Source organism: Streptopelia decaocto (genome assembly GCF_964273445.1).
Source record: "Streptopelia decaocto genome assembly, chromosome: 4".
Taxonomy (NCBI): Eukaryota; Metazoa; Chordata; class Aves; order Columbiformes; family Columbidae; genus Streptopelia; species Streptopelia decaocto.
Genome location: NC_138658.1, coordinates 50,029,679 through 50,054,696, shown reverse-complemented (window position 1 = coordinate 50,054,696; position 25,018 = coordinate 50,029,679). Strand labels below are relative to the sequence as shown.

Genomic DNA, 25,018 nt, shown 5'->3' with positions numbered 1-25,018 from the left:
TGCCTACTGTAGTTTTATTTTTTTTCCTTTTTAAAAATCAATTTGGTAACCATTTGTGGCTGGAACTGTCCTACAGTAGCTTGTTCTGAGGAACAGAGGAGATCTAAGAGTAGGAGAGTAAGAACACGGCATTTTCACCTGGGGATATAACAACTGGTCACTGAAGTCTCCCCACCATAAATGCTTGACCTGAAAAAAAGAATAAGGGCAGGAAGATACTTCACATACACAAATTCAGCAGAGATGTGAGACAGCCTAGAGGAGGGAGCCTAGGGAGACCAAAGAAAGACTTTAGGAGGAGGTAGACAAAACAAGCAAGTGTAGCAAGGAGCTAAAGGTGGACTGGATCCATGTGGGTGATGGAGACACAGGGAGAAGAACTGGGGCAGCGGGCTGGAAATGAGGGCAGATGTAAAAACAGATGCACAGGGAGGAAGACGACATGGGTGGTGGGGGAAAAGAGCTCTGGCATGAAGAGACAAAAGAAGGTAAGAGAATATAGGCAGAAAATCTAAAAGTGAATCAATTATTCATAAACCTTAGTACCCTGATGCTGTCAAACACCTGCAAAGCCCAGGTAGTATGTTTACCTGGTGGTAAACATTTGGTCCATTTGAAGAAAACCTGCTATCGCACTGATCCCTTCACTAGTGCAAGCAGCAGACAGCTATGATGTGCAGCCAAATCATGTGAACTTGCCAGTAAAATAAGTATCATTCTCTACAGTCGAAATGTTGTTTCAGCTTTTAAGTGTTTTGTTTTCTTGCTTCAAAAATGATGTTTGAAACATCAAAGGAAAAACAGTGAGTTCATGAAGGCAAGCACTCAAAAATTAACAAATGCCAGAATAATGGTTCCTCAGCATGGACAACATTAAGATATGAATGCAACTGATTGGCCTTTACTATTTCTTCTGCCATTTCTTCCTCACTTAGCACACAGGATTTGCAGGAATGCAAGCGGAGTATGGAGAAAATGGCAGAAAGGGGCAGAAGAGGAAAAGATGATGAAGAAACTGAAGAATTAGATTCTCTTTCCCTGACTCCCAGTTCTCATATCTTGTTAGGTAAGGTCACCAGAGGCAAAGCTCTTTCCAAATGTTTATGTTATTAGGTTTTTCTCTTTTGTAGCCTCCATTCTAATAAGACAACTTTAAGCTAACACATGGGTGCCTCTGCCATGTCTATATATTCTCCAATTGCTCAACATTTTAAGAGAAGAAAGGCAGAATTCCTGCCGGGACTGTGGCCTACCTCTGAGGAGTCTCCTGGGCTGATATTCAGTAACAGCCTGGGAAAGAAGTTGTCATCCAGGTAGCTCTGCTTGGTGAACAGGCAGCAGCATTTTCTATTCTCTTCTTTATTTTATTTTTTTTAATCCTGGGGGCTCCATCAATCACACGGTATACACAGATTTGTAAAACAAATATGCACAAACAGCACCAGAAACAAAAGCGTGAAAAAGGAGATTCACACATTACATCCACATATTCCCCATATTAACACAAATCCAGGCAAGTCATATACATATTTGTATTGTTTTTTAATCAAATAAATGTGTCTAATCGACTATGACTGGCTGTTGCCACCTCTCATCAGGCAACCATTTCCACAGTAATGTTTATTTTAATGAATAAAGTGGGAAATTAAAGGAGAATCAGACATCTGGTTTTAAACAAGTCTCAGTGATACATAATGCTTTCTAAAATTGTGCAGTGCACAAACATCACTGTTATTTACACAAAACTCTCAGTTAACAGAGTTCTCTCAATCCAATTTTACAAACATTACTTTCCTTGCCTGACGAAAGGATATCCAAGAAAGAAAAGGGAAAAAAAAATCCTTAGGCTGTGATCTGTGAACTTTCCTGTCTTGACAGACCGCAGTCCCAGTGTCTGCAAAAGAGAGCAGGAGGGTCACAGGAAAATGTAACTTGACCTGAAATTTAACCACCAGAGGTGACATTTACTCAACTATAAAATTTAAAACTAAACAAGAACAAATAAGGAGAAAGGGACTACAAGAGCACTTTCTCCATGGTGATCTAGAAATTTAAGACCACAAGAGATCTGCCTTTTAGGTTTATAGTAATGGCTTGAGGATAGATGAAGGGATTTGTGAGAAAGTACTGATTTAAATAAGGTACCACTTTTGAACTTCTGTAGTACATGAAAATATTTTGATGTTATTGAAAACAAAATGGTCATAGCACTAACAACAGTTCTAAGGAAAATATTTAAATTATTTTATTTTAAAAAAAGTTCCATTAGCAAGGTTGACAGATCAATTAAAATATTTAGTCCTGCTTATCCCTTTATGTCAGAACTGATCCATAGACAACACTGCAACAGTTTGATCCACGGTTTGATCCATCCCTTAAACTTGATCTCGGGACTGTGCAAGCAGGAGGAGCACTGTGTATTTTCACACTGATTTATACAGAAGCAGAATCTGACCCTTAGATTATAATATATGTGAAAGCAAATTATCTTTACTATAATGAACGATTGAACAGAAGACCTCCAGAGCCAAAATCGATGAGCCTCCAAAGCCTGAGAAGAAGAGGGGAAAATTAGGTCATGCTGACTAGTGAACTGCATGGGCAAGTGATGTATGTTTAAGCCATAAAACCCTGAGCTATTTCTTAAATTCTAGAAATCCTTTTCAACATGATTTTCGCATTCCTGGTTCTGCTATTAAAATGTTAAGATGACCAACACAGCAACGGTTTTGCAAGATAAAAGATGGGTTATGATCAATAGTTCAAGAAATTTATTTGGTTTAACACTGCGATAACACAGAGCTGTATGACATTTTACATCTGGGCTCGACTGCTTCTTGAAATACTGTATTTCAGCGTATTGCATCATCATTAAAATACATGCAGATTGCTAGCCTGACATAGGTTGACTGCCCAAAATTCAAAGGACAAAACTCACCCTTGAGAAAATCTCATGGTAAGCACAAGAGAATTACTACTACCATGGAGCTGAAGAAAACAACTAAAAGTATCAAAAGGTGTCAGCTATTCCTCCTTGCCGCAGTGGAGGCAATGCTATCGGCCCTCGTGCCATCAGATCAAGCACACAGCGTGGTATTTAAAATAGATACCAAATTGACAAGAATTAGAATAGAATATCTAAAAACCTCTTACAAGAAGGCATTCAAATGTAACAAAGTAAAATTCTGCGATCTGCAGCAAACACCTTAACATTTGTGTATGTGTACAAAAGAAAAGCAAAACTCAAAAAATCACATTAGTTTTCTGTCATATGGGTGGTGAACACCAACAAGTCTTTTTTTTCTTCCTTTGACGGTTATTTAATACTTCACCATTTTTGGTTTCCCCAGCTGGGTGTGCTCTGCAAAACAGCAAGAATTTACTCATCATTTCGCATTATGCCAAAAGCTGAAGGTTTTGCAAGGAAGTGTCTCTTACAGAAAGAAGAAAAAAAGGATTTAACTATGCCACATACACACGTAAAAGTACCTTTTAAATAGTTACCTAATTCTAAAGCAGCTTTTGTTTTCATTTTATACTTAAAGCAAAAAGATATTTGATCTTAGAAGCATCTCCTCAATGCTATTGAATTTACATGCTGAAAAAGAATACAAATCATTAATGAAAATTGCACTGTATCAGTTTCCTGTTGCAGTTGGCTGTCCCGCTAAGTTGGCAGTGAGACAGCGGCCTGCAGAGCTGCAGGCATATGTCTCATGTTAAAAAAGAAAAAAAAAGACCTCATGTTATAAACACTTCAATGAAAATCACTATCCAGTTCAGAGCCAACTGAGACCAGGTGCTGAAGACAAAATAAACAGACAACATATGAAGTTAAAAAAAAAAAATCCCCAACGCCACTGGGCTTCTATTTGGGTTGTCTTCTACCATACATTTTAATACACATCACGAAATCCAAACAAAATATCCCTGCATGTGTACAAAGCAGCCTGATTTTCTCACTTTTAGGCCCATAGCTTTTTAACACTGATTTTTAAGGTATGCCCCATATTTTTAAGACCTACAAAAATATGTATATGCAAATTTAGATATAAGTTAATCCAGAACACTACTTTGTCTCCCAAACAATTCACTAGTAAGCGCTCTGTGTTTCCCAGTCCAGGAATCCACCCAGACAGCGACACAAGCCTGAAGTCAGTGACTACTGATTTGGTTTGCATGTTTCCCACAGAAATGGGAAAAAAGCCTTTAAAAAGGCCATAACAGAAAGGTACTGAGGTCTCAGAGAGCTCAAGGGTCCTATGGAGAGCTGACAAAAATCAGGACATGTACTCTGTGCCTGCAGCCAGTGGTTAAGGCAGAGCAGGTCATTGCTTTGGTGCATACCCAATTTCTAACTATTTTTGTAGAGCGGTCACAACAATCCTCATTGATCATTCTGACTGTTGTATAAATCAGACAAACATCTTGGGACATGTGAAGCGATTTTTTTTTCCGCAAAAGCTCTGTTACCATGAAGCAAAGGCCTGAAGCGTTGCAGAAGTGGCAGCATCTTGGGGTTAATTGGATTGCAGGAGCTCCCTCGGCAGCCCCTCTTGCAGGGCCAGGCAGCAGCTTTGCTTGTGTCTGCCCGGTGCTCCTGGCAGAGGGGACATCAGATCCGCCATCCTCTGGGACTGCTGGATCTCACTTTCCACTAGGTCATGTCCAAAATGCATTGAGAAAATATAAATAATACAGATACCAGGAGGTCATCTTACACACACCCTCTGCCAGTCAGAGAAAGGGGTATTTTAGCTGTCTATAAAATCAGCTGGGGCAACGGGGAAAAAAAGCCTCCTGGATATCCGACTCCCATTTCAGAATTGGGACAAAATGGTCTGGGTTTGCTCTGGCTGCAGTAATAATGTCTGCACTGTGGCAGGATGAAGCTGTTTAGCTCTATCAACAGAGACTACATTTCGTTGTGTAATGCAAAAGGGAAAACTCATTCCAACTGAGCCTTATCTGCATGCCAGCCTGGGAGGGCTCTGTGGGGCAAGGACCCCTCACTACTGAGGGAGACACAGGGGGCATGGAAGAAAGAAATATTGCCATTATCTGAGATGGCTTTCTTTTTTCATCCTTTGCTTGGAGCCATCCTATCAGAAAGCTTTTCTTCCTTGTAACGCATCCACGACAATGGCAGCAGTCCTGAATTTTGCCAGCATTTACAGATCCTCTGTAAATCACAGCAGATTTAGCTCCACACAGACAATACTTGGTGGCATCTCTGGAAGCTGCCTTCACTACAGAGCAGCAGTCGTGACTTGCTGGCTACAGGACAGAGCAGAGTCCCCAGACAGCACAGCCTGTACCAGGGGTGTCAAACTTATTTTCACCAGGGTCCACATCAGCCTCGTGGTTGCCTTCCAAGGGCTGAATGTAATTTTAGGACTGTATAAATGTAACTAGTCCTACTTGAGTTCGACACCCCTGGCCTATACTAATCATGTACATCCAACAGCCTAACCCATTGGGAAGACCTCTTCTTCCTAGTTCAAACCTGAGTGCAAAGCTTTCCCACTAACGTTGGGCATGAAAATGACCCTTTAGCAAAAGGGACTAGAGACAGCTAATCTGTATTTCAGAGAGAAGCCTGTCTGGACATTCAAAATGTTTAGCTATTTGATGTGTTGAGGTATTACCCCACCCTCTGTAACCCCCTCTATGAACTTTTAATATAAACAGTTTAGTTTATAAACGTTCACTCTGGTGGGGAGCTGATCCCTATCTACTTGCAGCCAGACTCCCACGCACGCCTGCAAGCAAGGAGCAACTCTTAAACTGAGTCCTGCACCCCAGACCTGTGGGACTGTCCCAGCAGGACCCAGCATTGCTAACACATGGCTCTTTTGTTGTTGGTGGTGGTTGGTTTTATTTTCCTTTGTTTGTTTTTGGGGGTTGTTTTGGTTTGGTTTTGTGCAGACAATGCAAATGCAGAGCTCCTGAAGTGTTAATGGGCAAAACGGAACCCTTGAGAAGGGCCGGGAGACAGCACAGCTTGTTAAGACCTCTCTAAATGTTCAAAGAAAAGAACAGAACTTTGAATTTCTTGGATTGCATTTCTTTGAAAGCTAAGAAGGGATAATATTGAATTTTGATTTTTTTCCCTAAAAGACAGCGAGAAACAATATGGTTGTGGCTTTATTTTATTTTGGATAAATATAGCCAGTTATAATTCTCAGCAAAAATACCCACACTGCATACAAATACCAGATTAATCCTTCTCTAATCTGGCTACATGTTGGCATTAATAAAGCATTTAGCTTTCAAGAACATGTGAAAAAAGTATTTTTGTTTTCATCTAGTCATTACTTTTTAAAAAATTTTAATCAGTTCTCTTGTGAAACTCATGGCTTACTTTGAAATAAGCTATTAGACGTGCAAGATAAGGCTAGTCTTTCACCTAACTAGTGGAAACTTTATAGAAAATATTCTCAATAAAATAATGCAAAATTTAAAACCACTCAGCCTTTACTCTTGGATTTTATAATTTTAAACAATGGTAGTTTCACAGTATTTTCCTGAACTGCATGAACTGGGTGGGGAGGGGGTAGAGACCACCAGTAGATCCCTGAGCTACATCTCCACCATGAAGCCGGGGACGCTCTCCTGTATCCTCGCACAACAGGGGTGGCACATTCCACCAGATCTAAAGGGCTCACATTATAGCACCACTCCAGGACCTGATTTCGTACCTACATACCCATAACTGGGAAATCGTTGCTCCAAACCAGCAACGAAGCCAAGACCACAGCCAAATGAAATTGTGTCTGTCCTCTGAGGGAACTGGCAATCCCCTTCTAGGAATGTAAATGTTCATTGCAAAACCAGCACTGACTTTAGGACTCACGATACTCAGGCCATGCAGGCAGTAAGGTAATGATACATCTTCAGGTAACATTTCCCCCAAGAACTGTGTGCTGAGGACAACCAGAAGCAGAAAAAACAGCGTGTGTCTAACCCAATACAGCAATGCCTATACTTGAACACATAACATTTAGAAAAAGCAATGAAAAAGCCCAGCTATTCATTTTGTGATTGAAAATTTCAGTTTTTAAAGGCTGATAAACAGCAGTTCCTGGCACAAGAAGGTTCCTGCTACCCCTGTGCCCAAGAAGGGGCAACCTCTGGCTCCCCCGGCCCGTGGGCAGCGTGGCTGGCTGCCCCCAGCCCAGCCGTGCCCTCCCGAGCCTGCCACAAGCAGCAGGTCTGCTCTACAAAGCTCCCGTGGAGGTTTGCAGATGAAAAGGGAGAGCAATGCAGCTGAAAAAACAGTTTTTTAATTGCTTTGTGGCTCTATTAGCATTACGTTTGCATGTGTTTGTAGCTCTACGTGGACACTTGGAAAACTAGATTAACAGATAAGATTATAAAATAAATATGATATTTTACAGCTTTTTTCTTTTTAACAGCTGCCAAAAAGAACCTCTCCCAAAATGCCCCCCAACCCAACATTCTGTTGAAAAGCATCATTTTCCATTATGTTTTGGTCTGTTCTGTTTCCCCTCCAATTTGTAACTTTCTGCTGGAAACAGTGATGAAGAACATATGTCTGCGGTAAATTACACCCAGGAGAAATCTCAGAACTGTTACATTCAGTTATATTACCCAAGGCATTAAGACAGTCTACCACAACACGTATTATTTAACAGTTCCATCAAACACAACACCACTAATATACTTTTATGTTATTATGCATGCAAAAAAAACTGTATCATATTTCTTAAATCTCATTAGGTGATTAATGTGTTGCATTTTCATTTTAATTAACAGTTCCAGGATATTTTTAGTGCTTCAGTGAAACAAGGTGTTACATAAACGCAGAATGTTATCATACAAATATTTTGGAAAACACATGTTCAGGCAACAATAAGGCTGAGAAGCCTAACACTCAACAGCCGGGAAATCGTGAGTGCTTATGCTTCTTTCACAATATAAGCTTACGCAAGTGCTGCATCTTAATGTATTCTGCAGAGGGTTGTAATCATCTAGGCTACATCAGGGGAATCCACTGTGGCCAATGGGATGGACAGACTAACAACTCTGAGAATCGCTTTCTTTTCTACTTGTTATGGACCTACTTAAGCAAATACTAATCCAGTTTAACTAGGTCACACCAAAAAACAAACACAACATAACTATCTCCTGTGCACTGATGAGCTGCATCTTTTGAGGGAGGTTTGCACTAGTTCTGAGAGGTAGTCACATCACTGGAGATTTCCGATAGGCATAGGCTCAGGCAAGTAAAAGTAAGCTTATATTTAACAAGTATAATAGGAATAAAAGATACCTCATATAAACCCAGCTATTACTTTGACTGATGACTTGACCTCAAAAATAAAGTTTTCTAAAGTTTCACGAAGGTTTTACATTTTATTTCTCAAGTGACGTCACGGGAACAACAAATAAAATCAATTAAAAATTGTATCTGTCAAGACTGAACACCTTACAGAGAAGAGGAAAGTGAAAGACTCAGGCAGCAGTTCAGAGCCACAGCTGACATAACACCTTTTAATTTCAGCTTAAATCAAATAGTGTTAGTACAGTGTTGGGTCCAAACTAAAACCAAAGCAACAGGCATCAGGTGTATTGGGAAGTGGAGCACAAAGTCCTCTCTGTGCAAATAAATGTAGTCACTAATACCCAAAAAAGTAATTTAATAAGCTTCTTCAAGTTCCAAAATGAGTCACACAAAGCTGACTGCGACAGCCCACTTCATGGACTGTAAGCTGAGTCCCAGAGAAAGTCACTTGATGAATATCATATAGAGTCTCACCTACTTTATTAGTACTTATTCGTAACGTGTTAGAATAACTGAAGTTATGTTTTTCTGGTTCTCTATGGTGTTCATTCCATAACACTGAACGCAGCTATGGCTCATAGAAAATACACTATAGAATCACGAAACTGAAGACTCTGCTGCAATGCACACAGGAGTCAAATGATGGCTGCATGGGAAACTGAGTTACTGTCATTTCTCAACTTCGAAGTGCTTGGCTTTGCAGCCTACACGATATTATTTCTGTATGCCTTTTGAAAGGTAACAGTGAATTTTGCTGTCTGTTGCTATAACCAGTAATGTCCAATCATGCATCGCGAGCAGGGTTTGAAACTTAAACCTGCAGCTGTGCAGGTTAAGCTCCTCAGAAAGAGCAGAGTTACTGCAGAACGGATATTGAATATTCAGGAACTTGGGTTCCACATGGGAATCTGGAGGCAAGGAGTAAGCCAGCAGGCAGTGTCTTGAACCTACCCAGTAACTGGCTTACTTTCCTCTCCTGACATGTTCAAATTAACATTCCACCTATCATGTACCTTGATGGAAAACTCAACATAAAAGACTGAACATTTTGCTTTGTTCAGATCATGAATGAGAGATTCCAAGAATTACTGAAATTTATTTTAGTCTAATTAACTTCTTTGACCATTTAAGAGCAGAAAAGGTTTGCTCTTGTTTCTGACTTAGAGTAAAATGTGGGCAGAACGCTGTAGGTCTGGACCACGACCTGTCCAGCCCCGTGGCTGTTGCTATCCTGCAGAGCTGGGCTGACCTTGTGAAAAAACAGGCCAACCTCTACCTGCTAAAAGGAGTAGCTGGTCTGTAGTTCACAGCATGTTCTGCTAGAAGCAGAAGACATCTCAGCATTATACTTGCTATCGTACCAAAAGGGGAAACCAGCACTGCCATCTATTCCCTGACTTTCAACCCTGCTGCAGAGAACGTCCTCCTGTGCCTTTGAAAGAAAGCTTGCAGGTGCTCTGATGGTTCTGACTTGATTTCCCTCTCAAGCAACGAGTAAGGAACCCAAGATTCAGAGGGGAGCAGGATGCAGAACACACAGGACTGGCAAAATACCAGTCAAGAAAAAGCAGATCTAAGGCTGGTCATGTTTTTTCAGTCTCTCCAATTCAACTGTTCAGCAAATTACAAATTCAGCAAATACCACTAATGCTGAGAAAGCAAACTGTTGCATGAATGAAGTCTTAACAACTACCAAAAGGGCATTCCTTGAAATTCCATTTTATATTTTCCTCCCAAGACAATCCTTAATTTTGGTCAGAACGGTAATTGTTGATATTTTTTTTTCCTCTTCTATGAATAAGGCAAAAGAACTGTCATTCTAAATAAGATACAAAACCAAGGAATGCTGATAAACCAAGAAAAGTATGCGAGTAAGGGGGAATACTATCACACATGTGGACAAAAAGCACAAATACACAGACACAGAAATGAAAAGTTGCAATGGCCCTGGCTCTGTGTCATGCAATTAACTTCGTAATGTAATAATGGTGTGCTTGGTCTAAAACCTGTATGGGGTCTGGGTGCGATGGAGTTATCTTTCTTCACAGTAGTTGTTGTACAGTTTTGGATTTGTGGCTAAAAAAGTGTTGATAATACACAAATGCTTTGGTTATTGCACAGTGTCAAGATCTTCCCTTCTTCATAGTCAGATGCCCCATGTAACAGAGCGAATATTTATGCATAAGGAGATGAATGCCGTACTTCAGACACCCATCATGCTTCTAACTGTCTGCCCACTATGTAAAACCAGAGAAGTAATTTTATTTCTTAAACTAAAGAGTCTTTGAACTGAAACATTCATTCACCTGTTCATGTCCTCAGAATTTGAGAGCAAACACACAGATACCTTTACTCCAGAAACATGCATGCTGGAAATCAAGCATAAAAGTGTATTCATAAAAATAATGGAATTATTGACAGGTTATGGAATATAAGACAAGCACAATGTGTATTTTGATATTTATTTGTGCTTGCAACTAAATAACCTAAGTGTACAAAGAGCAACAAGGGAAGCATCTGTGTACACAGGAATGCAGCTTCTTGTTGGTACTCAACCAGTTTTAGAGACCAAATCTTCCTTTAGGTTTCTTAGGAACAACAAGGAGAAACTGGTAAAATTAGTGGTAAAAGGCAACATATGAAAATGGAAGATTATAAATAAGGGGTTGGACTACGCCATATCCAGTGGAAGACACCACTGAAGTTGTGAGGAAAGCACCATGTAGCAGACAAGATGTGCAGTACATATTGAAATCAGGAGATCAAAAGTCCACAGGAAACCTGGAGCAGTGCCAGGCGCATACAGCTATAGGTAGTGGACACCATGGCCAGGAGTGTTAAAACAACAGTGCAGTGCAATTACAACTGAACATACCCATTTCTGCAGCTAACCATTACAGTATTTTACACTCAAAGCAACAGCAGACTGGTCAGACCACACCTGTATTTTACAGCAGAAGTGTCCGCAGGGAATTATACCAGAATAACCGACACCAGTATTATTCCACTGCCCTTCAGACTTCCCACTTAGGCTCATTCTTGGCAAAGGCTTTCAATTTTAAGTTCCTCACAACATCTTGATTCATGTTCATATGCTCCCTACCTGAAAGATGACTTAGTGACCTGCTTGCTATTAGTAAGTATTGAGAAAACTGACTGCAGGAAGTGAGATCCCTTTTGCCATTCAGGTATGCCACACCTGAGTCATAGTTCGTTCATTTTAACAAATGTTTTTAACAATTATTTATTTCTAAAATGTGGCACCAGCAGCAAGAGGTTAGGGCTTTCCTACTTTGTGAGTGCTCATCTAAAAAAAGGCTTAGCGTGTTATTTTTAAAGGCTAATGTTCATGTCGTTTCAGCAAAAAGCTTGATGTTGGTTTTAGACACATTTCTTCTTTTATGCCAGACAGGCCAGCTCTTCATATTCACAAAGCAACTGTGGTTGACTGAACATGCTTCCAGAATTAATTTTGACTTCCTGAGGTCAGCTTTACACTGATCAATGAAAGAAACTGTGGACAAGATTACCTTATGAAAACACCCAAACTTAGCCAACCTTTAACAAAAAGAACAACTTGTAGAGCTTTCATCAGACTCAGCACTATTCAAGGACAGCTTGTCAGCATTTGGCATATATGAACACGGAAGACAGAACAAATGTAAAGGAAATCCTTGTGCTTACTCACATACCCTCAGCACCACAGACAAGTCAAGCTGCTTTTGTGTTTCACCCAGTTCCCACATTCGCAGCCATGCAGTTTCACACCACACAAGCAGAATCTTACCTGTTATTTTCTGCAACACAGGAGATGGCTCTGGTTCATCACAAATGGCCTTGACAAGGGCCTTTTTCACCTCTTCTTCAGCTGCATCCAGCTCTTTTCCACTTTTGATTTCTCCAACCACAGAATACATGTATACCAGCAAGACAAGGAAGTCTTCACAGGTATAATCATCTTTCATCCTCTCGTTGTAAGACTTGATCATTGGCAATAACTGGTTCAAAACACTGGGCATTTCTGACTCGGCAATAGTCTGAAAAACAGAAGAAAGATTGTGTCAGATTGACCACGTAGTGCTTATCAATTAGCATCAGACATGCTCCTGCCTGTATCCACAAGTTATTATCTCTCATAACAGTAATGCTCATTTAATGAAACATTGTTCAATATTTGCATTCTCACTTGTCAGCACATAGTCCTGTGACTTATTTGCTGCTCAGGCAGTAAATACATCATTTTCCTGCAAGTTTTCTCCTAGGGCCTCACGACAGCAGCATCTTAGCATTTGAAAAGCCCAATGATTACATGTTTTCCATGTACCAGTATGATGAGAGGACAGGAGCATCAGTGTCTGTGCTATGGGCACAAATGGTACAAAGCACAAGGTCAAATACTTCCTCTAAATTTTGGGTCTCCTCCTTGGGCCTGATTTTGTACTTGAGTGGGCAGTTCGAAATCCAGCTCCCATTGATTTCAACTGCTATTGCAAGTTCTCAGCACATCTGCAAACCTGACCCTATCCTTTCAGGTTAGAAACCCAGAAAATTAGAAACAGAGGGAATCACCTGTGAAGTGTGTGGTTTAGGTGACTAGTGTGTCTTCCTAGAGGAGCTGAACAACAGGAGCAAGGACAGTGCAGCAATCACCTGCCTGGGACATGCCCTGAACCTTTTGTCCCTCTGTTTCCTTCACAGCACCCTCACCACCTTCTCAAGCCATGTAACAGGGGCCTTCCACATCAAAAAAGCTTTCTTTGCCAGGCAGGTCAGGCTCATTCCCATGGCACATCCATGCAGCGAGGTAAGGGTAAGGCAAAGGCCATGTGGAAGCGAGGAGAAATACGTGACCACGAGGCTGAAATATGATCATAATAGGTACACAAGGAGATGAAGGTTGACAGAGAAAAGGAGGGGGGAAACAGAGTATGCTGGTATGCCTTAGGTCCTCTGTGGGAGAGGTGTCCATTCAGCTTTCCTGTTGTTGTAGACACGAATCCCCTGAAGTGCCACGCTGGTATCCACATCACCTAACACCAGGGCTGGGGTTTGGATTCACTGTGCCAGTCTCTGCCACTCGGGACAGCAGGGTGACTAATGGTAGCAGCAAACTGCTGCCCTTGCTGCACACACACACAGCTGCATGTGAAATGCCCACACACCAGTTTTCTGCTGTGGGTTAGTTTGCAGTGGGACCAGGTGAGAAGCGAGGCCAGTGCAAGGCAAACAGGAGGAGCATGCTGCTCCTGCGCAGGGAGGGACGTGTGGGAGGAGAGAAGATGGCTTTCCTTTCTTAACGGTGGTGATCAGTCAGACCCACCTGAGACGTCCCCTGCAATGCCACCCTCGGTACCCTGCCCCTTGCTCTGTGATTGCCAAACAGCTCCCTGTGAAAACCTGTGCATCAGTTCATAGTGTACACTGAAACACTGAATCTCCTGTAATCCAAAGAGCCGAGCCTGCAAACGTTTATTCTCGGTTGTTACTGCACCGACTTCAAACTGACCAGTCGTGGTAAATATGCATCACATTCAATAATGCACCCTTTAAATAGATTCACAGTAATAAAATACAGAACAAACAAACCAGAAAAAGACAGAGGTTTATACAATAACAAAAACACACAATTAAGTTTATCACTGCTTTTAAGTGCATTAATTTATTTCTGATCTCCTAGACTTTCTGAAACCTGGGCAGGGATTCCAGAGTCTGACCTCAGGAACAAGAAAACTGAAAGTCTCATCTCCTTGTGTACTCCATACAACACTTCAAGGGGTCCTAGTTCTGGTTGTATTTTGTCTAGTTGTTTTTTGACAATCTCAGAAACACTAAGAAGCATCTCATGAACTGTGATTTTTATACCTACGCTGATCCACTACAGATCACAATCATATAGCAAGCACAAATTACTCAAGCTCTCAATAAAGTTTTTCCAAGCCTGTGCTACAGGAAACAACACTTCTATGGACTTTGGGCCCCACCCTGCTCCTGACATACCAGTTTTGCCATAGGCCCATCTTTCAAGGGACTTTAATGTGGTCAGATGTTATGTTCCTATTCAAATACATACCTTAGAGAAGAATTTTCCAACTACCCACATGCTAAACCTACCAGTAAGTGCACACTGTGGACTTGAAGCAGTAAATTACAAAGCTGCAGTGGTCAAAAGCATTTGGGAGCCAAAAAGGAACATTTGGAAACCTGGGAGGGCTTGGCACCCTGTGTGTGTTTGGGCAGGGAGCATTAAATCACAAGCACAGCCAGTCCAGGCGCTGCTCCACCTGCAAGTCAGTCTTTGGTGGTTGGCGCTGCTCTGGCACAGGCAGCTGGGCCACCCTCGGGACAAGGTGGTTGGTTCCCAACTTTGAACTGAGCCTTGCCTCAGTTTGGTGTTACCTGCTCTTTTCTTGAAAAGTGGCACAAACAAATTATCATCTGCATGCCAGTTCAGTAAATACCTAATCACCCAGGTCCTAAAATGGAAAAAGACAAAACTTCAAGGAATTCGGAGGTATGCATCAACCAGGAGGAAGACACCCACAACCAAAAAAAGCCGAGTCATTCCTAAAAATCTAAGAGCCATACATTAACCTACATGTGGAGCTATTCTGGAAAAGAGGACAAACTTCAATCTACATGAAACTGGATGCACTTTTAAGGAAAGGCAAGCCCCATGCCATGTATTATTGAACATTATCTATCATCTACTGGCACTTAATCTATTCCTCCCTCCCCTCTCAACATGCAAACTCTCTACTTTGCTCCATCTCTAAATATCTCATAGCATGCTTCTACGATACTGAAGACAAGTTCCTGAAAAAGCTCTATTTTGCATGCACAAATTACCCAAATGGATGGAGCACTGAGGATGCACATGATCGTACAAGAAAGTAGGGTCACCAGCTCTTGCCTGAGGATAGTAGCTCCTGAAAGTACACGTGCACAGCATCTCTGGCAAACTTTCAAACATACATAATAAAAAAAAAAAAAAAAGTTTGGTCTAAACTTTCAGGATGATTTACTGAAGAGTAGGCTAAAACGCAACGACTTAAAGCAACAATTGCCACCTCTTATCTTCAAAGTAAAAATGAAAGAGAAGAAGAAAATTAAAGAGCTATAATAAACCGTTAACTTCAGAACGCCAATAGGGTCTTTCTGGGGTATGAACTTCTCTGGAATGTTTTTCCCTTATCTCCTGGGAAATGGCGCTACAGACGACTTCAAATGGAACTGCCAAGTTTCAGAGGCTATTTTGTCCAAACAGGCCGGTTGGACTGAAGCACACACGAAAAAAAAAGGGACTCGCAGCCTCATTGCAGAGCGGGCTCCGCAGGGAGCTGGGAAACTTGCCTCAAACAAAATCCACTGGCAGATTGTCATTATCTGGCCACCTCTGATGATTTAGGGGCTCCCTGCACCGCCTAACAATCAATCAATTACCCTGATTGAACAACCCTAAAACACAAGTTTTAAAAATGTAACTACCCATGACCCAAATTTCCTGCTGGTTATGTTGGCCTCAGGTTAGCCTCATTTGTCTATTATCAAGGGAGCCAATAAAAATAATAAAACCAGGTCAGGTCTGAGCTTTCCAAAGGCTGTATAAAAACATTAACACAGCTTAATGCAGCGCCAGCTAAGGCCCAAGCTCTAACGCCTTCTGCTCAGTTGGACTGTTCAGACATTGTAATGCTATAATCATGTATTCTTCAGAATCCAGGGAGAGTTTGTGATAGATTTTTGTTGTTTTCCATCTCGTTACTCCACATGCCTTAGTTATTTATTTTTATCACTTAAGCTGTGTAACAATTTACTGTCCCTAAGGGTAAATGAACTGACGTCAACTTGCTGATTTTTGCAAAAGGCCCCAGTTTTGGCAGATGGGAGGATAGTGAAGAAAGTACAAAAATCTTTTTTTTTTTTCAGTTCTTAAACACTGAACATGATATTGTGCTTCAAAAGTGACATCTACAACATGATTTAAAGGATCTAAAGGAATTAACAGGAAGTGCAATAAACCCAAGAAAAAAAGGTTTTGCATTTCTGTGAAAGGCATTATTTTCAGTATTAAATAAACCTGTAAGAATCTGAAGCCATAGAATCATTATACATCTTTTACACAAAAGAAAACAGAGTGCACTGGGGAGGAAGAGAAGAGGAGGGTCAGAGTTTACTTGAATTAACACGTGTCCTTGACAAAATTGAGAGGAGAACCAAGCACTCTAATCCCCGTGCTTCCAGCCCACTGTCCTCAACACATCATTAAAAATATTAAAGCAAAAATCAACTTCAAGCAAGCAGAATTTATTTTCTTTTAAAATCCAGGAGGAAGGAGGAGATAAATCTTAAGAGACTACTTCACTATGTAAATATTCTAGTGGCTTTCCGTCTAGGCAGCAAAGTATGTTTTATTCCTTCAGAGGTTGCATGAGTTAACAGAACTTTCTGGAATGGGAACCACACAGCTTTACAAGAATGAGGAATTTTATTGGCAAAAAAACAAAACTAAAAACTCCAAAATCCAGCTGCAGGTAAAACCAGCAGGAAGATCAGTGGAAACTCACAAGCTCTTGGTTCGTGTGCTGCCCTGCGTTCCCAGACCACCCTGTTTAATAGAAGCTCCTTTTATTCATAACATAGGTGGGAAAAGAGGTTTCAAGAGTTGTGGGATAAACAGTTTTCCAATGTTGCTCTATGCGATTTGCCATGTTTTACCTGGGTTTGACATTTTGTGTTTCATGATATTGCCACACAGCATGTTAGCTTCTCCGCTATTAGATGGAGGCAGAATATTCTAGCCGCTAAAAGTGACATCGGCACCAAGGGAGGACTTCATGGATGTACAAAACCAGCTCGGATCCTTTGACAGCAGCAGATCTCTGCAGCAGTAATCATCTTAGCGAAAATGAGAGATGCTGCCAAGCTAAGGAGGAGTCTCAGCTGCCTGCAGCGCTCAGCTGCTCATAAATCAAATGCTGCAGTTCTGTTACTCGCTGTTTTACACTCTTTGGCCACCTGAGATTTGGGGTTGATTTCATGCAATTTCCATATGGGTCAGAAGACGTCTGTACTCCCTACTCCCAGCAAAACAATCACTTCATGTATTTTGTTTTCATAAAACAGCCTATGGGTGACTAGTGATTTGACACAATAAGTATGATCTTATCATGTAAATTATGTTTTTCCATATGAAGCTCTAGAAATCATTATGATTCCTGACTTAGGTAGGTTTTCGTAAAAACATATTTTCTTTTTGTCTTCTCTTTAAATACCTGAAGGGTATGATTGAAGAATAACCAACCCAAAACACAACACAAAAATTGAAAGTCTTCAAATTACTATCACCATTAGGAAACCCTCAATCTGTCACTGTCAAAATATATAGCATCCAATTATTCAGGCAGGCTATTTCAGAAGAGGATGAAATAATTTTGATAACTGAAGTCCACTGTCTGTACACTTCCTTTTGCAGGAAGTGAGTTTGGATGACAGAAAAGTTGGAGTTTCCAGCTGCGAAGGGTTGACAAAGCCTCGTCTTGCAGGGGGAAGGAGCAAACTTCAGCCTTAGGGGAAAGTAGATGAAGCATCCAGCGCCCTCACAGCAGTTTGAGGCTGGAGGTGCGAGATGCTGGCAGTAAATTGTCACTTCCAGTAAAAAAAAAAGAGTAAGTCATTAAAGATGAGGAGAAAGATCACATTTTGTTGGGGACCAAAACAGGTTTATGACTTGCCCTTGTCAGTACCAAAGGACTTGCATCTTCCTCTCTTTAATGGCAGTGTCTGTCTATTCACTTGATAGATGATACAGAAATCCACCAAGAACACGTATATAAAGAAAACAGCAGAGAAAGATGAAACTGCTCGTGAGAGACACAGGAAACCGTAAAAGCATCTATGACCTCTCTCCTCTGTCATTACTCTTAATGACTCCTCTGTCTTAAATGAAACATCCCTACAGAGTCAGTTCTATCTCCTGTCCTCTTTTCTGTATTTATCACCCATTCTGAGCGCTGCCCCAGGAACCATATTCTCAAAACTGCAGAGACAATTTCCAGGCAGCCCTTGTAGACGGAGTCTTAAAATTCTACCATAAACAAATAAAAAGCAAATAAAAGAAAATGAGTAAGCTTTTTAAAAGCTATTTTTAACCTGGTTCATGCTGTCAAAGACACAGATTCACATACATCCCATGTGCACAGTTTCCCAGCTGGCCTTCATTCTTGCCCTCTGCCCACGACAGCAGCCTCTTGCTCCTGCACCTGCTGAAGTGTTTCTGTCACTGTGCATTGAAACAGATAATTTTACCCAGACTGGATCTCTGCTCGGGTTTACTGCTTGGCCACAGTAACACTTAGGCTAGCCCTGAAGGCCAAGGACTGGGCTGATTCCTTATGCAACAGCTCTGGCTTAAAGTCTACATGAGCTAGAGTTTAAGGTTGCCAAGAGATACACCAGAAGATTATGTAAAGAATCACCTGCTCTTTGGATGACTTCCTCAATACACTGTCATGTGGCCAGATTCTTAATTGGTGCCTATCAGTCAACACTACAGACATTTACAGTCCTTTGCCAATTTATACCTACTGAGTATCTATGCATGATGTTAGCACTGCAAAACACAGTGAGGAGTCAAAGGAAAGAAAAATAAACTTAAATCTTTTGAAAAGCATGACATTTGTAAGCTCTTCTAGTTAGAGATGTATCTTGCACAATTCAAAAAACCTACCACTGACACTTAACAGCTAATATGTGATAGCAACAAAAATATTTAAAACAAGCTGTTCAACCCCTATCATTTCAAAAAACAAAACAAAAGCAAAGCCCAGGACAGTTCTTTCAGCCAATAACTCCCTAGCCTATCATCATGACCTAAGCAATTGGATTACACCTTTATCCCATAGCCAAAGAAGTATATTCCAATATTTTTCTTTAACCTAGCTTCCATAGGACATGAAAATAAATTATATTTTGAACAACATAATTAAGATTTCCTCTTATCACCTTTCTCCTGCCTTTACAGAGCACCAGAGTTGTTTGACAGCAATTTTCCCATTTTCAATCATCTCACAACCTCTTCAGTTATTTTTGTTTCTTGTGCTACAAGAGGCAGAGCCAGTTATTATATCAGAACTGCAAGACTTATACAGACATTTCGAGAAAATTTAAATGCCATCACAAAAGCTTCTCGTAAACCCACTGATATGTAATCTTTCACAGTACAGAAATCACCTCATCCCTGTGAGTTATGCTGTCTGGCAATGTATCATTACATCATATAGTCTATTTTTTCCCTCTCTCTTTGGAAACCATCTAAGTGTGCAGCTGTGTTAAGATATTTTACTGGATTCATGAGGGCTCAGCAGCAACAGGATACTGAAAAAAGGATATTTAATAAGTCTGGATTTTATTAGACAAAGCTCTGCAAGGATAAGGGCAATTTTACTTAAATCACCGCATGTCTGACATAAGAGACTCACTCATCAGCAAGTTAAAAAGGGAGCACTTCCAACCTGCTCAGTCAAAAACTTTTAGCTGTGATGGCTTCTACAGACCTTCTCAGTAAAAACATGAATCAGCACAGCAAAAACGGTGTCAGAAGAATGAAAAAGCAGTACGGGCACAATCAAGATAAAACATGTATCATAGAAAGATCTTGTATGCGTTTTTTTGAGGTAGGCTGGTTGTTTTTATAAGCCTTAGAATACTGGGAAAACTGCCAGAAGGTGGTAGGGGTTCAATATTGAGAAAAGGGCGTGGAGATAACACATCTGAGGAGGTTCCAACCCACGTTGGCTTTGAGGAGAACAACAGGAAAGCATTCAGTCACTACACAAAGCAAATGGTAAGAATCCCCAGGGACAGAAAACAAATAAAAGGAGTACAAATCAAGCAAAATATAGTACAACCAAATCCGTCAGCCAACAGTGCAGACTGTATCTGCAGAAGGAGCAGACTTTCTCCTGGGAGATGGTTTCTGAAAAAGATTGGAGAGATGCTCTGGACAAAGGCAAGGACACGAATCCCTGCTTAGATCACTAGCCATAACCCTGCAGGTTTGAAAAGCAGATGACCTAGAGGGGATAAAAAGTCTAAAAAGTCATGAGTGTACTAGAGAAGGCAGGTAGGGATTGATTGCTCACTCTCTGTCCCAACACAAGAACTAATGGGCAATAAAAAAGAGCTGGTAAGAGCCTGTTTAAAAAGCAAATTAAACGGAGTAGTTCTTCATACAATTTGCTCAGATGTGGAACTCCTTACCAAAGGTTGTTGCGCCGCTAAATTCTTTCTTGGGTTCACAATGATGACGGGAAAACTCACAGGGGAAAAAATTTCTGTCAAATATTAGTAAATATACAGAAACCACATCTGCTTCAGAACTCAAAATGGTCTGAGCTTGGAGAGTATCATATAACCTTGTCCTTTTCTCTTAATCTTCTGTAGGCAGTTGCTTCTGAGTATGGTTAGAAAAAGCAAACTAGCTCAGCTACATTTTTGATCTGATCCAGAATAGACATATTTACCTCAAAGCCACGGTAAAAAGGCCAATATAACTAAAAAATATAGTATCCAGAGGAAAGAAGTAGGTGAGCAGGTTTATTATAGTACATGGCACTGTCAGGATTAATTCCAATATATCATGCGCTGTTCCAGTGTCCACATTTCTAAGAAGCTGTGTAAAAGTAGAGATCATGTCGGAAAGAGTTACAAAATAACTAAAAGAGAAGAAAATTCTGGAGTATGAGACAGCTCTTGAATCCAGACAAGAAAGGCGCAAGAGAAACAAGGGGAGTTGAAATTATGTTTCTTCCAGTCCTCAAGTTAGTGGAGATCCTCAGTGGCATGCATATTTCAGAAAGACTTCAGAGGGCAAGAGGACAGAAAACAAGCAAAAAGCACAAACTCCATGGTCTCACACAATAAAACACTATGTGTGAAATGCATCTGGTGAATAGAACCATAAACCCTTTGGCACAGTGCATAACTGCAGTGAAAGGAATTGTTAACTGCGAGGGAAAATTAATTTAGAAATAGCAGAAAGGATAAAGGTAATACACGCTGAAATACTGGACGTGCTGTGAGGGCTGGCACACAGCAGTAAGTTATAAAAGGAGACCCTTTGACAGTCAAAATAAGCCCATTTTGGGCCTTTTCCTTCACATCCTTGCCTTCTCAGGCACCTCTTCCCTCTCAGCCCTTTGCATCATCGTTCACTCCTCCACTAGTCTAACATCTGATGTCCCACAAACTCCTCAGGGTTGCGGGGAAATCTCCAGACTTTTGGTGATGGGTCAGTCCATGGTGGCCACTGGTACCAGAAATGAAATAACAAGATGACCTGGGACAAGGGCAAAATAGGAAAACAGGTCTATTCCGAATGAGTGAAAAACAAAAGGATTTTGGAGCCCACGTGACTGGGTTCATATGAAAGACATTTGTTTTCTTATTGCTTTTGGCTTTTTTGTGTGTCTGCTGCCTCACCATCAAAGTTTTTTAAACAAATCCAGTCAACTTCTGACCCTAGAAGTTTGATACTAACATAAATCGGGACTTCTATCATACATTGCCGCAGGCATCAATGCCACTTTGCACCAAAACAAATAATCCAACTAAGTTGTGGCCAAACACATACCTGAAAGCTTTCAGCAATGCTTAAAGATTACACTATTACATAAAATACATTGAATAAGGATGCTATTTGGCTAAAACATACCCCATTTCACAGTACCCCTGGGATCCAGCTTTTTGTTGACAATTTCAATGGAAATGGATGTAGATCTGAGCAAAGCAGTGTTCTCTCTTCCCATGCCTTCTTTTCTGTCCCTTTTCTAAAACCAAACCAAACCAGGGAACCTAGCGAAAATCTATCACTAAGATAAATTGCAAAAATTGTTGGAATTTACCAAAATACTAGGATGTGGAATTCTTAAGAGAAACTTGAAAGACATTTAAAACATCAACTTCCATGAGAAGGCTCATGCCAGATCACGAGACTAGATGCCAGATCACGTTACTGCATTTTACAGATACAAATTTAAACAGTAGCTAACTTTAAAACATTTTACACCTCAGTATGCAGGTGAATAAAGACATAGCACATGACATACACCACAAAGCAAAAATATATGGACATGGGAGGTCTGCACAGGAGAAGATCCTAGTGCTCTGCCCACAGTCATGGCTGGAACCTCAAGAAGGAGAGAGAAGTAACCCAGGGACAGGCGAACGCACATTCCCATCCACTGTGAAGCTCCACGGCTGTTAATCAGTACAGTCAATGTTATCACTGTAGAGTACTGACATTTCTAGCCCTTGTACAAGGCTCACCATGCTTTAAATGGTATTCAGGCTTTCATGATGATTAAAGGCAGATGTCACACACACGAGTAAGTAACTTATGAACTCCTCATCCATTTTTGTGTGTGGAAGGATTTTTTAATTGACAGGATGTCTTCACTGGCATAATTTGCACAAGGAAGAACACTTTCCTTCCCTTTTTCATATTGGGAAGAATAAAACAACTGTAAGTATACAACTACACCTCATTTCATTCTGTGAAATGCATCAGGTTAAAACCTTAATTTTCCCATCCAATTTTCCACTGCCATTAAAAAGTAATCAGGTTATCATCTTTTGGAGAGCAGTGGATGGCAGAAAAAACAATGATACTTCAAAGTAAAGGATATATGACTTTTCCCTATAAATGTGCAAGAATAGCAGCCACAATGACTGCTGATCATACGTCTAACATAAAACATTGAGCGAAATTTACGAATGGGCAAAATGGTAATTATTTTTTCCACTGTGACAGTGCTTCAGTGAAAAACTTCTGAAAACCCTTTCTTTTAATCTTCTCATCCCATCCTGGAAATCTTTTCTTGCTCTGGAAGCTGACAGTTCTTTCTTTGAGCACAGTTTAACTCAACTGCCTATGAGCTGTTCCTTCAGCTCCTTAACGAAGCAGGAATGCTCAACACTGGAATTCACATGTGGTGGTGAACAGACTGCACGCTCCAGGCTGGGCACGCCTGTGTATGGGTCTATGACCTTCTAGGATGATGGTTACTAAAAAGTATACCAAACATCTGCTTCTCAATTGTGATTCTCCATGGCCCTTAGCCCACGTGCCTTTCCTGCGGCTGGCATGCAGCAAGTCCTCTCCTCTTTTGGCTCCTTTCAGTGCTCCCATCGTCTCTCCCACTGAGCCAGGCTGTGCTGGGTGGCACTGGCAGTGGTTTTGCAGCTGGATCCTTGCTCTGCGTGAAGAAGACATCGAGCTGCTCTCCCACCGACAGCTGCAAGGGCCATGTGAGGGCATCCTGGCTGCCGGGGATTGCTCCTGCCACAACTCCTCCCCAGCTGTTTGGTCAGCACGAGCTACAACTAGAAAAACAATCCTGGCTTTCTGTCCCCCTGGGATTTCCCTCCCACTCAAACGAATGTCTGAGTCAGCATAACTATCCCTCATGATATCACATTTGTGCAAAGGGAGCGAGTGCAGCACAGGACATCTGGTCCCAATATCTAAAAACACTTAAATCATGCATGTCATTCCAAACACTTCAGGACTTCAGAAGTTTTCAGTTACTTTCATATATATGTCCTAGTTGCTTCATGCAGAAAGGACTTCTTATGTTCAAGTTTCAATCTGAGGATCTGGGGAAATGGATATTCCATGCCATTTTAACTAGAAAAAAACAACCCAGCCTTAAAGATAAGCCCAGATCTGTCCTAAGCTACCTTTATATTAACTTAAAAAAAAAAAAATAAAAAATCCAGAAGGCTACCAAAATGTGCTGAGTTACAAAACTTGCACTTCAGATTTCAGCAACAGCAAAAAAAAAAATGGCCCTACGTGCAATATTAAAAACAAAAACAACACACACAAAAAAGCCCAAACCAAATTAAATACAAATAAGCAAACAACAACAAAAAAACCCACTCAAAATACCCAAATCCAGCAAACCAAAAAACCCCTCCCAAATTCAGTTGTACATGCTAGAGATTGAGGCGCAGAGATATTCTCTCATTCCCCATTTCGGTAGGAGAGAGAGGAAGCACGGCCCTGTGGTCTGGCACCAGGCTGACACTCTGCAGCCCGATGCCCAGCTCCAGGTCCAGCTGCGAGCTTCTCACTTTTCTCCACCTGTGAGCAGCTTCCTCACGCTACCAAGCGTTAACTCAGCTGCTCTGGTAGCCTGATGCTGAGTACCAGGTACGAGGAATAATGTTCAGTGCAGCAAATAATTTCTTTCGCAGCCCCTGCATAGGCTGCGAGTCACGGTACAGCACAGGCACATTCTGAGCCCACCATTGCCTATTTAGTTTGAGTGTCAACAGTCAAGGGATGGAGCTCAGTATTACCTGGCTTCCTTTACAAAAGTCAGGATGGGCTAGGTCTATCTACCTCACCATTGCTATTGCACTAATCTCTTACAAGAGGGAAAAGACAGTGCTTTGCTATAATTTCTGTTCTTCTTATCTGTCTCCCCACACCTCAGGGTTGGAGTGTCTCCAGTCTCTACTGTACATGACTTCTGCAGCGTACACGTACCACTATAACAGCAGAAAAGTATTAATTTCTTTTTTGGCAGCTACTAGAAAATGCCTCACCCCCTCCACAGGACAGAAAGGTCCTGCTTTTCTATCAAGCCATCTACCAGTCCACGAGAATCAGATGTTTGAGGCATGAGAGATATTCCGCATGAAGAC

At 41.1% G+C, this 25,018-nt stretch overlaps 1 protein-coding gene across 3 annotated transcripts in view; it reads right to left on the bottom strand.

Annotated features, from left to right (window-relative positions):
- SCFD2 (sec1 family domain containing 2) overlaps positions 1 to 25,018 on the bottom strand; it is a 203,042-nt gene that overhangs the window by 102,745 nt on the left and 75,279 nt on the right. For 2 of the 3 annotated variants that reach the window (XM_082051318.1, XM_082051317.1), the window contains exon 5: positions 12,096 to 12,345. In XM_082051318.1, coding sequence (XP_081907444.1) covers positions 12,096 to 12,345 — 250 coding nt within the window. Of the gene's footprint in view, positions 1 to 1,609; positions 1,895 to 12,095; positions 12,346 to 25,018 lie in introns of those variants that run through there. The other variant, XM_082051319.1, reaches the window with a different exon arrangement.